The 17,923-nt window shown below is 48.1% G+C and overlaps 2 protein-coding genes across 2 annotated transcripts; one reads left to right on the forward strand and one right to left on the reverse strand.

The window, feature by feature from the left end:
• Nucleotides 1-2,665: 2,665 nt before the first annotated feature.
• LOC109885666 (nucleolar pre-rRNA processing protein NIP7) lies at nt 2,666-6,090 on the reverse strand. Its single transcript, XM_031820441.1, has 5 exons — nt 5,937-6,090; nt 5,532-5,618; nt 5,266-5,404; nt 4,596-4,736; nt 2,666-3,185 (listed from the first exon to the last, which is right to left on the reverse strand). The coding sequence occupies exons 1-5, from the start codon at nt 5,990-5,992 to the stop codon at nt 3,066-3,068; spliced, it is 543 nt and encodes a 180-aa protein (XP_031676301.1). The 5' UTR covers nt 5,993-6,090; the 3' UTR covers nt 2,666-3,065.
• A 29-nt stretch (nt 6,091-6,119) lies between these two features.
• Nucleotides 6,120-17,922, forward strand: LOC109885668 (conserved oligomeric Golgi complex subunit 8). Its single transcript, XM_031820432.1, has 7 exons — nt 6,120-6,658; nt 9,741-9,948; nt 13,735-13,986; nt 14,075-14,144; nt 14,895-15,406; nt 16,523-16,691; nt 17,141-17,922. The coding sequence occupies exons 1-7, from the start codon at nt 6,330-6,332 to the stop codon at nt 17,698-17,700; spliced, it is 2,100 nt and encodes a 699-aa protein (XP_031676292.1). The 5' UTR covers nt 6,120-6,329; the 3' UTR covers nt 17,701-17,922.
• Nucleotide 17,923: the final 1 nt, after the last annotated feature.

Below are 17,923 nucleotides of genomic sequence, written 5' to 3' on the forward strand. Positions count from 1 at the left end.
TTCTACTGACTGGCTTAACGGTTACCACAGGACTGGTTTCTACTGACTGGCCTAACGGTTACCACAGGACTGGCCTAACGTTTACCACAGGACTGGTTTCTACTGACTGGCCTAACGGTTACCACAGGACTGGCCTAACGTTTACCACAGGACTGGTTTCTACTGACTGGCCTAACGTTTACCACAGGACTGGTTTCTACTGACTGGCCTAACGGTTACCACAGGACCGGCTTCTACCGACTGGCCTAACGTTTACCACAGGACTGGTTTCTACTGACTGGCCTAACGGTTACCACAGGACTGGTTTCTACTGACTGGTCTAACTGTTACCACAGGATTGGCCTAACGTTTACCACAGGACTGGCTTCTACTGACTGGCCAAACTGTTACCACAGGACTGGCTTCTACTGACTGGCCAAACGTTTACCACAGGACTGGTTTCTACTGACTGGCCTAACAGTTACCACAGGACTGGCTTCTACTGACTGGCCTAACGGTTACCACAGGACTGGCCGGCCTAACGGTTACCACAGGACTGACCGGCCTAACGGTTACCACAGGACTGACCGGCCTAACGGTTACCACAGGACTGACCGGCCTAACGGTTACCACAGGACTGACCGGCCTGCCTAACGGTTACCACAGGACTGACCGGCCTAACGGTTACCACAGGACTGACCGGCCTAACGGTTACCACAGGACTGACCGGCCTAACGGTTACCACAGGACTGACCGGCCTAACGGTTACCACAGGCCAGCTTACAGCATTGAGTTTACAGGAAAGAGCAGTGTATAACAGGAAATACATGCTATATTTAAGTTAGTAACAGATCCAACATTTATTCATTTTGTTGGGAGGAGAAAAACATCTCAGTATATCAAAAGTTTTAATTTTATGCTGATGGAATTAACTGCTTAAACCAGAGAACCATACAGATTATGAATATTACATCAAACCTCATTCAATTTACAAAAACATTTAGATTGGCTGAGTGATATACATTCATAATTCATAGTGACAGGGATGTTGGTAGCTGAATGTAAATCACTCAGCCATAGTGACAGGGATGTTGGGTAGCTGAATGTAAATCACTCAGCCATAGTGACAGGGATGTTGGGTAGCTGAATGTAAATCACTCAGCCATAGTGACAGGGATGTTGGGTAGCTGAATGTAAATCACTCAGCCATAGTGACAGGGATGTTGGGTAGCTGAATGTAAATCACTCAGCCATAGTGACAGGGATGTTGGGTAGCTGAATGTAAATCACTCAGCCATAGTGACAGGGATGTTGGGTAGATGAATGTAAATCACTCAGCCATAGTGACAGGGATGTTGGTAGCTGAATGTAAATCACTCAGCCATAGTGACAGGGATGTTGGTAGATGAATGTAAATCACTCAGCCATAGTGACAGGGATGTTGGTAGATGAATGTAAATCACTCAGCCATAGTGACAGGGATGTTGGTAGATGAATGTAAATCACTCAGCCATAGTGACAGGGATGTTGGTAGATGAATGTAAATCACTCAGCCATAGTGACAGGGATGTTGGTAGATGAATGTAAATCACTCAGCCATAGTGACAGGGATGTTGGTAGCTGAATGTAAATCACTCAGCCATAGTGACAGGGATGTTGGTAGCTGAATGTAAATCACTCAGCCATAGTGACAGGGATGTTGGTAGCTGAATGTAAATCACTCAGCCATAGTGACAGGGATGTTGGGTAGCTGAATGTAAATCACTCAGCCATAGTGACAGGGATGTTGGGTAGCTGAATGTAAATCACTCAGCCATAGTGACAGGGATGTTGGTAGATGAATGTAAATCACTCAGCCATAGTGACAGGGATGTTGGTAGATGAATGTAAATCACTCAGCCATAGTGACAGGGATGTTGGTAGATGAATGTAAATCACTCAGCCATAGTGACAGGGATGTTGGTAGATGAATGTAAATCACTCAGCCATAGTGACAGGGATGTTGGTAGATGAATGTAAATCACTCAGCCATAGTGACAGGGATGTTGGTAGATGAATGTAAATCACTCAGCCATAGTGACAGGGATGTTGGTAGATGAATGTAAATCACTCAGCCATAGTGACAGGGATGTTGGTAGATGAATGTAAATCACTCAGCCATAGTGACAGGGATGTTGGTAGATGAATGTAAATCACTCAGCCATAGTGACAGGGATGTTGGTAGATGAATGTAAATCACTCAGCCATAGTGACAGGGATGTTGGTAGATGAATGTAAATCACTCAGCCATAGTGACAGGGATGTTGGTAGCTGAATGTAAATCACTCAGCCATAGTGACAGGGATGTTGGTAGCTGAATGTAAATCACTCAGCCATAGTGACAGGGATGTTGGTAGCTGAATGTAAATCACTCAGCCATAGTGACAGGGATGTTGGTAGCTGAATGTAAATCACTCAGCCAGTGACAGGGATGTTGGTAGCTGAATGTAAATCACTCAGCCATAGTGACAGGGATGTTGGGTAGCTGAATGTAAATCACTCAGCCAGTGACAGGGATGTTGGTAGATGAATGTAAATCACTCAGCCATAGTGACAGGGATGTTGGTAGCTGAATGTAAATCACTCAGCCATAGTGACAGGGATGTTGGTAGATGAATGTAAATCACTCAGCCATAGTGACAGGGATGTTGGGTAGCTGAATGTAAATCACTCAGCCATAGTGACAGGGATGTTGGGTAGATGAATGTAAATCACTCAGCCATAGTGACAGGGATGTTGGTAGCTGAATGTAAATCACTCAGCCATAGTGACAGGGATGTTGGTAGCTGACAGCCTGATGAAACTATCCAGACAGTCATTGGCCCCTTGGTAAATTAGAGGGAAATACACAATCATATCCTGAAGACCAGGGTCTCCCCAAACCACTCAGGGACCATCAGACTTGTCACATAGCTGTACCTCCCAACCCTCTAGGGTGGTCCCCGAGGAGAGGAAGTACCACTGTATAATTGATAGTCCAGTTTGTAGGGTGGTCCCCGAGGAGAGGAAGTACCACTGTATAATTGATAGTCCAGTTTGACGACTCCTTATGTGAGCGTGTCCTCAGACCTGATGAACTCTCCGATGTCTGCCTGGTGGAACACAACGATGGACAAGGGGTCCACTCTTCTGCACTCCTGGGTGGACTTGGCTGCCACTCCAAAACCCTGCAGGAAGACCAGAGGGGCGTGTTCAGTTGGGTTCAAACCTGCACGTCACGGTTACCTAGGAGTTACTATGGTTACTGGTGCTTTAGATATTAGCTTTTCTGAAAGGTCAAGCGATCACTATCCAAAAGAGATGTAGAACTGACAGTATGGGTCAGTTTACCACAGATTAAGTCTAGTCCTTGACCAAAAAGCCTTTTTAATGGAGATTCTCCATTAGTCTGACTAGTTAACCTCTGGGAAAGCTGCCCTATGTGTTGATTGAATAATGACTGGAGTGATTGGATAATGACTGGAGGGAGGGCTATGTGTTGACTGAATTGATTGGATAATGACTGAAGGGAGGGCTATATGTTGACTGAATTGATTGGATAATGACTGAAGGGAGGGCTACATGTTGACTGAAGTGATTGGATAATGACTGAAGGGAGGGCTACATGTTGACTGATTTGATAATGACTAAAGGGAGGGCTACATGTTGACTGATTTGATAATGACTGAAGGGGGGGCTACATGTTGACTGATTTGATAATGACTGAAGGGAGGGCTACATGTTGACTGATTTGATAATGACCAAAGGGAGGGCTACATGTTGACTGATTTGATAATGACCAAAGGGAGGGCTACATGTTGACTGATTTGATTGGATAATGACTGAAGGGAGGGCTATATGTTGACTGAATTGATTGGATAATGACTGGAGGGAGGGCTATATGTTGACTGAATTGATTGGATGACTGAAGGGAGGGCTATATGTTGACTGAATTGATTGGATAATGACTGAAGGGAGGGCTACATGTTGACTGAATTGATTGGATAATGACTGAAGGGAGGGCTACATGTTGACTGATTTGATAATGACTGAAGGGGGGGCTACATGTTGACTGATTTGATAATGACTGAAGGGAGGGCTACATGTTGACTGATTTGATAATGACCAAAGGGAGGGCTACATGTTGACTGATTTGATAATGACCAAAGGGAGGGCTACATGTTGACTGATTTGATTGGATAATGACTGAAGGGAGGGCTATATGTTGACTGAATTGATTGGATAATGACTGGAGGGAGGGCTATATGTTGACTGAATTGATTGGATGACTGAAGGGAGGGCTATATGTTGACTGAATTGATTGGATAATGACTGAAGGGAGGGCTACATGTTGACTGAATTGATTGGATAATGACTGAAGGGAGGGCTACATGTTGACTGATTTGATAATGACTGAAGGGGGGGCTACATGTTGACTGATTTGATCATGACTGAAGGGAGGGCTACATGTTGACTGATTTGATAATGACTAAAGGGAGGGCTACATGTTGACTGATTTGATAATGACTGGAGGGAGGGCTACATGTTGACTGAAGTGATTGGATAATGTACAGTATGAAGAGGGAGGGCCAACTCACCAGCGGTACGTCTGCCATGGAATACACCACCACACCCTGGTATTGGTTGGTGTTCTCTGTGATCCTCCCCAGACCAGACTTCAACACATGGTTCCCATAGAGGAAGGACTGCTCCTGCCCGGGCTTAACCCACACCTTGAACTGATCACACAGAGGGTTCAGTTACTCAGACCATAGCTCCATTATTACAGGACTACCAATGTCTTAACTGAGATCCTGTCGGTTGAGAGAGAGATTGATGTTCATTTTAAAGCTTACGCAAATATGATTATCGAACTAAACCTCTAGTCTACCTTCTACCATGGCTGTGGTTATCATTATACACAGTGACATGTGAGAGGTCAGAGGGCCTCCACTTCCTGCTTCTGTTTTACCTTCTAACATGACTGTGGTTATCATTATACACAGTGAGAGGTCAGAGGGCCTCCACTTCCTGCTTCTGGTTTACCTTCTAACATGACTGTGGTTATCATTATACACAGTGAGAGGTCAGAGGGCCTCCACTTCCTGCTTCTGGTTTACCTTCTAACATGACTGTGGTTATTTTTATACACAGTGAGAGGTCAGAGGGCCTCCACTTCCTGCTTCTGTTTTACCTTCTAACATGACTGTGGTTATCATTATACACAGTGAGAGGTCAGGGGGCCTCCACTTCCTGCTTCTGGTTTACCTTGGCATATGGTGCCAGAAAGTCCAGTGCTGTGATGTGCAGGCGGAACTTAATGGTCTTGGTGAACTTCCCAAAGCAGGTGCCCACCGACACCAATTTATCACGGGAGATGTTGGTAGCCAACTTCAGAATTGTCTCACTGATACAAAAAAAAGTGGAAATAAGACAATATCTTAACTACCCAAAGAGATGATCATGAAGTAACCTGCTTTACAATATCCATAGGTAATATTTAACAATAACAGCAGCTCTGTAGCGTCGTTTACCTGATGTAATATACACGGTCATTGTGAAGTCTGAAGCAATATGTCCCATCGGGTCGATCCACCAGGTGTTTGATGTTCTCACCAATGCTGTGGACAGACAAGAGGAAGGTGTCACACATTGTCAATGTAGATTAAGAGAATTTCAGACCATTTCAAATCACGTGTCATCTACACAGACATTAGCCAGCTTGCTGAGAAGCATAACTAGGTGCAGGTTAAAGACTGTCATCATGAGCATAGCACCAAAGAGACTGGATATAGACTGGTGTTTATCAACCCTGTGCACTAACTAGCAGGCAAAACTACACGAGTTTGGTTGATCAAGCATGGAGCGAGTCTGAACAGCCCATAACAGTTTCAAAATAACGTCAACCCCGTCTTTCAAGATCACATGTCAATACTCACTATTTGGAGAGTTTCTCAAACATCGTTTTTGTCTCATCGTCTGTTAAAGGCCTCATTTTGCTAAAGGATTCGCTAATTTCCTTACAATATTGTGCCCACTGAATGTAGCTTGATAAACGCTACAGCGTGGGGATAGTGAGCGGAAATTCATGTGCAGGAAAACGGAAGTGGATGTAATAGTGACGTCAAAATCATGCGCCTGTTGATGTTGTGCTCTTGCGTTTACGAGCGACTAGAATTTTAGCTAAATTGCGAATTAAATTGCCATTTAAAAGACATCAGACGCTCGTATTGTATTTTAACGAGCTGTTTCGGTACTCCCGTGTAAAGGCTGGAAATAGGAGGAGGTAAGACTAACATTCAGATGAAGTGTTGAAGTGACAGCTTTCCAATATGACAGCTGTGGACGTGGAAGATGAGAGTATTCTGGCGTCAATATTTAAAGACAGCTTTCCAGACAACTGGAGAGACAACCCCGACTTCGCAGCCTACTTGTCCGAGCTCAGTTCGTATGGCGTGGAGAAATTAAACCGTGAACCGGAGCGGTTGGCGGAGGAGAGGGCGCAGATACTGCAGCAGACCCGGGAGCTCGCCTTCTCCAACTACAAGACGTTCATCCGCACCGCGGACTGCACCGAGGAGATTTACCGCGACTTTGGCCGTGTGGAAAGCAGTGTTTCCAAACTCCTCGACAAGTTGCCCAGCTTCGGGGAAAAATGCAGGTTAGTGGTAAAAGTTAGACAATTACTCTCTGTCGTTTTGACATGTCTTTTTTTTTTTTAGGCAAGTCAGTTAAGAATAAATTCTTATTTTCAATGACGGTGGGTTAACTGCCTGTTCAGGGGCAGAACGACAGATTTGTACCTTGTCAGCTCGGGGGTTTGAACTTGCAACCTTCAGGTTACTAGTCCACCGCTCTAATGGGGGATTCTGTCAGGGGGGAGATTTTCGGCACAACACCGGCAAACCGTGCCAACATATCCTCCAAACACCGGTTTCGTGGGCATTATCACTTCTATACAACATATTCAAATCATATTTTCAGAAAACTGTATTTTAATGAATTTATTTATACTATTTCATCCTTCCACAATATAAAGTCCCGACACATCTAGGGTTGTTACCCAGCTGGCTGGTCGTTTATTCTATCAGCTCGGCCAATTCGCGGCCAGAATAACAACAAAGTTTCTGCATTTGTTTCATCTGTTATCCATAATAATGATCTAATGAGGCGTGATTTCACCTGACATAGAAAATATGTTCTCTGGTCAGGACACTGTTGTTCAGAGGAGCTAGTCAACAACACATCTAACACAATCACCTCAAACTGAAGCTGGAAAGACTGAAAAGGAGATGTACCAAATTTTGTTTGACCTATTTTCTGTTGATAGTTCTTTGTATAACGTTATATCCATAAACATGATCCTGATTCATTATTTCAACTGGCTGAGAAAAGCTGCCTGTCTCATCCCATAAGGCATAAACAAATCTCCTCTGTTGAAAACTAAGTGTTAGTCTAAAACATGAGATAATGTCTCTTTTTATATATCAAGGCTCACGTCTATCTAGAACAAACAGACTGGTACCGGGCTCACGTCTATCTAGAACAAACAGACTGGTACCGGGCTCACGTCTATCTAGAACAAACAGACTGGTACCGGGCTCACGTCTATCTAGAACAAACAGACTGGTACCGGGCTCACGTCTATCTAGAACAAACAGACTGGTACCGGGCTCACGTCTATCTAGAACAAACAGACTGGTACCGGGCTCACGTCTATCTAGAACAAACAGACTGGTACCGGGCTCACGTCTATCTAGAACAAACAGACTGGTACCGGGCTCACGTCTATCTAGAACAAACAGACTGGTACCGGGCTCACGTCTATCTAGAACAAACAGACTGGTACCGGGCTCACGTCTATCTAGAACAAACAGACTGGTACCGGGCTCACGTCTATCTAGAACAAACAGACTGGTACCGGGCTCACGTCTATCTAGAACAAACAGACTGGTACCGGGCTCACGTCTATCTAGAACAAACAGACTGGTACCGGGCTCACGTCTATCTAGAACAAACAGACTGGTACCGGGCTCACGTCTATCTAGAACAAACAGACTGGTACCGGGCTCACGTCTATCTAGAACAAACAGACTGGTACCGGGCTCACGTCTATCTAGAACAAACAGACTGGTACCGGGCTCACGTCTATCTAGAACAAACAGACTGGTACCGGGCTCACGTCTATCTAGAACAAACAGACTGGTACCGGGCTCACGTCTATCTAGAACAAACAGACTGGTACCGGGCTCACGTCTATCTAGAACAAACAGACTGGTACCGGGCTCACGTCTATCTAGAACAAACAGACTGGTACCGGGCTCACGTCTATCTAGAACAAACAGACTGGTACCGGGCTCACGTCTATCTAGAACAAACAGACTGGTACCGGGCTCACGTCTATCTAGAACAAACAGACTGGTACCGGGCTCACGTCTATCTAGAACAAACAGACTGGTACCGGGCTCACGTCTATCTAGAACAACAGACTGGTACCGGGCTCACGTCTATCTAGAACAAACAGACTGGTACCGGGCTCACGTCTATCTAGAACAAACAGACTGGTACCGGGCTCACGTCTATCTAGAACAAACAGACTGGTACGGGCTCACGTCTATCTAGAACAAACAGACTGGTACCGGGCTCACGTCTATCTAGAACAAACAGACTGGTACCGGGCTCACGTCTATCTAGAACAAACAGACTGGTACCGGGCTCACGTCTATCTAGAACAAACAGACTGGTACCGGGCTCACGTCTATCTAGAACAAACAGACTGGTACCGGGCTCACGTCTATCTAGAACAAACAGACTGGTACCGGGCTCACGTCTATCTAGAACAAACAGACTGGTACCGGGCTCACGTCTATCTAGAACAAACAGACTGGTACCGGGCTCACGTCTATCTAGAACAAACAGACTGGTACCGGGCTCACGTCTATCTAGAACAAACAGACTGGTACCGGGCTCACGTCTATCTAGAACAAACAGACTGGTACCGGGCTCACGTCTATCTAGAACAAACAGACTGGTACCGGGCTCACGTCTATCTAGAACAAACAGACTGGTACCGGGCTCACGTCTATCTAGAACAAACAGACTGGTACCGGGCTCACGTCTATCTAGAACAACAGACTGGTACCGGGCTCACGTCTATCTAGAACAAACAGACTGGTACCGGGCTCACGTCTATCTAGAACAAACAGACTGGTACCGGGCTCACGTCTATCTAGAACAAACAGACTGGTACCGGGCTCACGTCTATCTAGAACAAACAGACGGGTACCGGGCTCACGTCTATCTAGAACAAACAGACTGGTACCGGGCTCACGTCTATCTAGAACAAACAGACTGGTACCGGGCTCACGTCTATCTAGAACAAACAGACTGGTACCGGGCTCACGTCTATCTAGAACAAACAGACTGGTACCGGGCTCACGTCTATCTAGAACAAACAGACTGGTACCGGGCTCACGTCTATCTAGAACAAACAGACTGGTACCGGGCTCACGTCTATCTAGAACAAACAGACTGGTACCGGGCTCACGTCTATCTAGAACAAACAGACTGGTACCGGGCTCACGTCTATCTAGAACAAACAGACTGGTACCGGGCTCACGTCTATCTAGAACAAACACACTAGATCTCATTGAATGTTACTGTTCCATGAACTGTTATAATACTGTTTGTTACTGTTGACATGATGAAGAACCTGTTGGGCTCATGTCTATCCTCTCCTTTAGGGGTTTTGTGAAGGAGGCGGAGGACATCGGGGCGAGCCGGCGGATGAACAGCCTGACTCTGAACCGTCACACAGAGATCCTGGAGATCTTAGAGATCCCTCAGCTGATGGACACCTGCGTCCGGAATGGTTACTACGAGGAGGCTCTGGAGCTGGCAGCGTACGTCAAAAGACTGGAGAAGAAGCACTCGTCTCTACCTGTCATCCAGGTATTAATGCTACCAACTACCACTTCCTGTTTGCACAGCGAGGAGTTACAGATCGTACCACTTCCTGTTTACACAGTGAGGAGTTACAGATCGTACCACTTCCTGTTTACACAGCCAGGAGTTACAGATCGTACCACTTCCTGTTTACACAGCGAGGAGTTACATATCGTACCACTTCCTGTTTACACAGCTAGGAGTTACAGATCGTACCACTTCCTGTTTACACAGCGAGGAGTTACAGATCGTACCACTTCCTGTTTACACAGCGAGGAGTTACAGATCGTACCACTTCCTGTTTACACAGCCAGGAGTTACAGATCGTACCACTTCCTGTTTACACAGCCAGGAGTTACAGATCGTACCACTTCCTGTTTACACAGCGAGGAGTTACAGATCGTACCACTTCCTGTTTACACAGCCAGGAGGTACAGATCATACCACTTCCTGTTTACACAGCCAGGAGTTACATATCGCACCACTTCCTGTTTACACAGCTAGGAGTTACAGATCGCACCACTTCCTGTTTACACAGCTAGGAGTTACAGATTGCCAATGTCCAGTCTCTTGACAACAAGGTTGATGAAATCCGAGCAAGGGTAGCATTCCAGAGGGACATCAGAGACTGTAACGTTCTTTGCTTCACGGAAACATGGCTCACTGGAGAGACGCTATCCGAGGCGGTGCAGCCAACGGGTTTCTCCACGCATCGCGCCGACAGAAACAAACATCTTTCTGGTAAGAAGAGGGGCGGGGGCGTATGCCTTATGACTAACGAGACATGGTGTGATGAAAGAAACCTACAGGAACTCAAATCCTTCTGTTCACCTGATTTAGAATTCCTCACAATCAAATGTCGACCACATTATCTACCAAGAGAATTCTCTTCGATTATAATCACAGCCGTATATATTCCCCCCCAAGCAGACACATCGATGGCTCTGAACGAACTTTATTTGACTCTTTGCAAACTGGAATCCATTTATCCGGAGGCTGCATTCATTGTAGCTGGGGATTTTAACAAGGCTAATCTGAAAACAAGACTCCCTAAATGTTATCAGCATATCGATTGCGCAACCAGGGGTGGAAAAACCTTGGATCATTGTTACTCTAACTTCCGCGACGCATATAAGGCCCTGCCCCGCCCCACTTTCGGAAAAGCTGACCACGACTCCATTTTGCTGATCCCTGCCTACAGACAGAAACTAAAACAAGAGGCTCCCACGCTGAGGTCTATCCAACGCTGGTCCGACCAAGCTGACTCCACACTCCAAGACTGCTTCCATCACGTGGACTGGGATATGTTTCGTATTGCGTCAGATAGCAATATTGACGAATACGCTGATTCGGTGTGCGAGTTCATTAGAACGTGCGTTGAAGATGTCGTTCCCATAGCAACGATTAAAACATTCCCTAACCAGAAACCGTGGATTGATGGCAGCATTCGCGTGAAACTGAAAGCGCGAACTACTGCTTTTAATCAGGGCAAGGTGACCGGTAACATGACCGAATACAAACAGTGCAGCTATTCCCTCCGCAAGGCTATCAAACAAGCTAAGCGTCAGTACAGAGACAAAGTAGAATCTCAATTCAACGGCTCAGACACAAGAGGTATGTGGCAGGGTCTACAGTCAATCACGGATTACAAAAAGAAAACCAGCCCCATCACGGACCAGGATGTCTTGCTCCCAGGCAGACTAAATAACTTTTTTGCCCGCTTTGAGGACAATACAGTGCCACTGACACGGCCTGCAACCAAAACATGCGGACTCTCCTTCACTGCAGCCGAGGTGAGTAAAACATTTAAACGTGTTAACCCTCGCAAGGCTGCAGGCCCAGACGGCATCCCCAGCCGTGCCCTCAGAGCATGCGCAGACCAGCTGGCCGGTGTATTTACGGACATATTCAACCAATCCCTACACCAGTCTGCTGTTCCCACATGCTTCAAGAGGGCCACCATTGTTCCTGTTCCCAAGAAAGCTAAGGCAACTGAGCTAAACGACTACCGCCCCGTAGCACTCACTTCCGTCATCATGAAGTGCTTTGAGAGACTAGTCAAGGACCATATCACCTCCACCCTACCTGACACCCTAGACCCACTCCAATTTGCTTACCGCCCAAATAGGTCCACAGACGATGCAATCTCAACCACACTGCACACTGCCCTAACCCATCTGGACAAGAGGAATACCTATGTGAGAATGCTGTTCATCGACTACAGCTCGGCATTCAACACCATAGTACCCTCCAAGCTCGAGACCCTGGGTCTCGACACCGCCCTGTGCAACTGGGTACTGGACTTCCTGACGGGCCGCCCCCAGGTAGTGAGGGTAGGCAACAACATCTCCACCCCGCTGATCCTCAACACTGGGGCCCCACAAGGGTGCGTTCTGAGCCCTCTCCTGTACTCCCTGTTCACCCACGACTGCGTGGCCACGCATGCCTCCAACTCAATCATCAAGTTTGCGGACGACACAAGAGTGGTAGGCTTGATTACCAACAACGACGAGACGGCATACAGGGAGGAGGTGAGGGCCCTCGCAGTGTGGTGTCAGGAAAATAACCTCACACTCAACGTCAACAAAACTAAGGAGATGATTGTGGACTTCAGGAAACAGCAGAGGGAACACCCCCCTATCCACATCGATGGAACCGTAGTGGAGAGGGTAGCAATTTTTAAGTTCCTCGGCATACACATCACAGACAAACTGAATTGGTCCACTCACACAGACAGCATCGTGAAGAAGGTGCAGCAGCGCCTCTTCAACCTCAGGAGGCTGAAGAAATTCGGCTTGTCACCAAAAGCACTCACAAACTTCTACAGATGCACAATCGAGAGCATCCTGGCGGGCTGTATCACCGCCTGGTAACTGCTCCGCCCACAACCTTAAGGCTCTCCAGAGGGTAGTGAGGTCTGCACAACGCATCACCGGGGGCAAACTACCTGCCCTCCAGGACACCTACACCACCCGATGTTACAGGAAGGCCATAAAGATCATCAAGGACATCAACCACCCGAGCCACTGCCTGTTCACCCCGCTATCATCCAGAAGGCGAGGTCAGTACAGGTGCATCAAAGCTGGGACAGAGACTGAAAAACAGCTTCTATCTCAAGGCCATCAGACTGTTAAACAGCCACCACTAACATTGAGTGGCTGCTGCCAACACACTGACACTGACTCAACTCCAGCCACTTTAATAATGGGAATTGATGGGAAATGATGTAAATATATCACTAGCACTTTAAACAATGCTACCTTATATAATGTTACTTACCCTACATTATTCATCTCATATACATACGTATATACTGGACTCTATATCATCGACTGCATCCTTATGTAATACATGTATCACTAGCCACTTTAACTATGCCACTTTGTTTACATACTCATCTCATATGTATATACTGTACTCGATACCATCTACTGTATCTTGCCTATGCTGCTCTGTACCATCACTCATTCATATATCTTATGTACATATTCTTTATCCCCTTACACTGTATAAGACAGTAATTTTGGAATTGTTAGTTAGATTACTCGTTGGTTATTACTGCATTGTCGGAACTAGAAGCACAAGCATTTCGCTACACTCGCATTAACATCTGCTAACCATGTGTATGTGACAAATAAAATTTGATTTGATTGTACCACTACCTTATTATATTAATTTTGTCAACACACAGTCTGACAAACTGTGGTAGATCTAGGAATACCTCGTCTTAATCCTGTAACAGAGTGTGATTCCCTGACCTCGACTGTAACGTGGCCTGTGTCTCTTCTCCAGGGCATCGTCCACGAGGTGCGTCAGTCGGCTCAGCTCATGCTGAACCAGCTGTTGCAACAGCTTCGTAGCAACTCCCAGCTTCCTGTGTGCCTGCGTGTGATTGGCTACCTGCGCAGGATGGACGTGTTCACGGAGGCGGAGCTACGGGTCAAGTTCCTGCAGGCGCGGGGCAGCTGGCTCCATTCCATCCTGTCCACTGTCCCTGATGAGGACCCTTACTGCCACATCACCAAGACCATCGAGGCCTGTCGCGTGTGTAACCTGGCCTCTGTTATCTAGCAGTGGAATGAAGGACCCAGGAAACCTTTTTAATTCTCTGACATGTCTTCCTCTGTTCCAGGTACATCTGTTTGACATCATCACCCAGTACAGAGCCATCTTCTCTGACGAGGACCCCCTGCTGTCTCCCGGTGACGCTTTATTTCATTTCAGGCTGAATTATTTGATTCATATGAAGATTAAACCCAACAAGAATTATCTAAAGATGTGTTTAATATGTCCATATGTGTTCTGGAAAAGCCCGTCAGTACTGTGGGTTTGGTACAGACAGGTCAATATTCCACCTGAAGTGTCAGGTCACTGGCTGGGCAGCCTTGTGATGTACGGTGTCTGTGGTGAATGAGGGGGCAGCCTTGTGATGTATGGTGTCTGTGGTGAACGAGGGGGCAGCCTTGTGATGTACGGTGTCTGTGGTGAACGAAGGGGCAGCCTTGTGATGTACGGTGTCTGTGTTGAACGAGGGGGCAGCCTTGTGATGTACGTCGTCTGTGTTGAATGAGGGGGCAGCCTTGTGATGTACGTCGTCTGTGTTGAATGAGGGGGCAGCCTTGTGATGTACGGTATCTGTGTTGAAAGGTGTTGAACGAGGGGGCAGCCTTGTGATGTACGGTGTCTGTGTTGAACGAGGGGGCAGCCTTGTGATGTACGGTGTCTGTGGTGAACGAGGGGGCAGCGTTGTGATGTACGGTGTCTGGTGAACGAGGGGGCAGCCTTGTGATGTACGGTGGTGAACGAGGGGGCAGCCTTGTGATGTACGGTGGTGAACGAGGGGGCAGCCTTGTGATGTACGGTGTCTGTGTTGAATGAGGGGGCAGCCTTGTGATGTACGGTGGTGAACGAGGGGGCAGCCTTGTGATGTACGGTATTGTCTATGTTGAAAGGTGTTCACGGCCAGGCGGTGAACGAGGGGGCCATCTTCCACGGCTGGGTGGTGCAGCAGGTGTCTGAGTTCCTGGTGACCCTGGACCGAGACCTCCAGAGAGGGGTGGGCGGACGCCTGGACTCCCTGCTGGGACAGTGCATGTATTTCGGCCTGTCCTTCAGCCGCGTTGGGGCAGACTTCCGCGGCCAGCTGGCCCCGATGTTCCAGCGCGTGGCGGCCGATACCTTCTGTAAAGCTGTAGAGGAAGCCATAGACAGGTTCCAGGAGGACATGAACCTGTACACTCTGATCTCTCTCCCCTCTATGCTGGGTGGGGGCTCCATGCCAGGTGCCCTCCAGCCCCCCAGTACCCAGCCAGGTACCCTCCAGCCCCCCATGGCTCTGCTGGACTTCCCCCCTCTGGCCTGCTTCCTGAACAACATCTTGACGGCCTTCAACGACCTCAGGCTCTGTTGTCCCCTCGGTCTGGCCCAGCAGGTGACCAAGTACCTGGAGGACGCCCTGATGAAGGTAACCAACGCCTGTCTGTCTCTGCTAAAGTTACCATAATGACATGTCTAGGCTGTCCCATGCTCTCTAGACACGGTAGATGGGATGTCCTCTAGACGCGGTAGATGGTATGTCCTCTAGACACGGTAGATGGTATGTCCTCTAGACACGGTAGATGGGATGTCCTCTAGACGCGGTAGATGGGATGCTCTCTCTAGACGCGGTAGACGGGATGCTCTCTCTAGACGCAGTAGATGGGATGTCCTCTAGACGCGGTAGACGGGATGCTCTCTCTAGACGCGGTAGACGGGATGCTCTCTCTAGACGGGATGCTCTCTCTAGACGCGGTAGACGGGATGCTCTCTCTAGACGCGGTAGACGGGATGCTCTCTCTAGACGCAGTAGACGGGATGCTCTCTCTAGACGCGGTAGACGGGATGCTCTCTCTAGACGCGGTAGACGGGATGCTCGCCGTAGACGGGATGCTCGCAGTAGACGGGATGCTCTCTCTAGACGCGGTAGACGGGATGCTCTCTCTAGACGCGGTAGACGGGATGCTCTCTCTAGACGCGGTAGAGGGGATGCTCTCTCTAGACGCGGTAGAGGGGATGCTCTCTCTAGACGCGGTAGAGGGGATGCTCTCTCTAGACGCGGTAGAGGGGATGCTCTCTCTAGACGCGGTAGAGGGGATGCTCTCTCTAGACGCGGTAGAGGGGATGCTCTCTCTAGACGCGGTAGACGGGATGCTCTCTCTAGACGCAGTAGACGGGATGCTCTCTCTAGACGCGGTAGACGGGATGCTCGCCGTAGACGGGATGCTCGCAGTAGACGGGATGCTCTCTAGACGCGGTAGACGGGATGCTCTCTCTAGACGCGGTAGACGGGATGCTCTCTCTAGACGCGGTAGAGGGGATGCTCTCTCTAGACGCGGTAGAGGGGATGCTCTCTCTAGACGCGGTAGACAGGATGCTCTCTCTAGATGGGATGCTCTCTCTAGACGCGGTAGACGGGATGCTCTCTCTAGACGCGAAAGCCACTGTGTCGGTGACCATGGTAGAAGTTACCCTGATAGGATCATGTCACACTCCCTCAGACTCAAGACTCTTGTTGAAATGATTTCCTCTCTCTCCTCCCCAGGTCACCAAGTTGATCGTGGCGTTCCACCGGGCTGAAGAGACTGCCTTCAGCGACCGAGAGAAGGAGCTGTTTGTCCAATTCTGCTGTTCCTTCGCTGAGGACCTGGTGCCTTTCCTCAACCGTTGTCTACAGGTCCTGTTCCCCCCAGCACAGCTCTCTGTCATACTGGGTAAATACTTTGTTCCCCCCCCAGCACAGCTCTCTGTCATACTGGGTAAATACTCTGTCCCCCCCCCCCAGCACAGCTCTCTGTCATACTGGGTAAATACTCTGTTCCCCCCCCAGCACAGCTCTCTGTCATACTGGGTAAATACTTTGTTCCCCCCCCAGCACAGCTCTCTGTCATACTGGGTAAATACTTTGTTCCCCCCCCAGCACAGCTCTCTGTCATACTGGGTAAATACTCTGTCCCCCCCCCCCAGCACAGCTCTCTGTCATACTGTGTAAATACTCTGTTCCCCCCCCAGCACAGCTCTCTGTCATACTGGGTAAATACTTTGTTCCCCCCCCAGCACAGCTCTCTGTCATACTGGGTAAATGCTAAAGACTAGAAGATGACAGAGGATATCCACAGTAACGACCTCTGTAATAATGTGAAACGTGGTTTTTGTCCTCCAGGTGTCCCTCCAACTCAAGTCCACCAGTACAGCGGTCTGGGTTGTATCGATGTGAGTCCAGTCCTGGAGCCTCTGGCGTTTGTTCTTCCCAAGAGGGAGACGGTGACTCCGGTGGGAGAAGACCTCAGTGTTGAGCTGGACGGTCTCACCACAGCTGATCCTCAACCAACACTTCCTGTTGACAACCTGGGACTTCCTGATCCTGAACCAATAGCAGGCCCGGAACCTATTGAGGATCCCATGGTCTCATCCACCATATCTACTGAGTTTGTTTCTGAGACAGGTCTGACCTCTGACCCTGAACTGGAAGCCATTTTGAACGACCCGTACCCTGTACTGGACGACCCAGAGAGACCAAGGGCTGACAGCCACCGTGAAGTACAGGAAGACCCTGAGTTGGAGGCCATACTGAATCCCCCAAAGTCTGTACTGACCGCCCCAGAACATAACCCAGTCCTAGAGCCTGTACTGACCGCCCCAGAATATAACCCAGTCCTAGAGCCAGAGCTAGACAGTGAGCCATCAGAGCCTGAGGTAAACCCAGAGGTAGCAGAGAGTTAACCCTCAGGAGTGTTGGCAAGGTAAACTAACAATAGCCTTGAATTAATGTTTTGAATCTCAGCTAGTGTGCATTTTTACTAGTTAATTTACCATTTTCAGCTTTAGCTTGTATATACTGCCATCTAATCTGGGTTTGACACGGTGGTAACTGGACGATGTAATACATTTAAAATAGTTTATTTCTATTGTAAGATCTTCATTATTAAAATATATCCACAACAGA

Source organism: Oncorhynchus kisutch, unplaced genomic scaffold (genome assembly GCF_002021735.2).
Source record: "Oncorhynchus kisutch isolate 150728-3 unplaced genomic scaffold, Okis_V2 scaffold3385, whole genome shotgun sequence".
Classification (NCBI taxonomy): domain Eukaryota; kingdom Metazoa; phylum Chordata; class Actinopteri; order Salmoniformes; family Salmonidae; genus Oncorhynchus; species Oncorhynchus kisutch.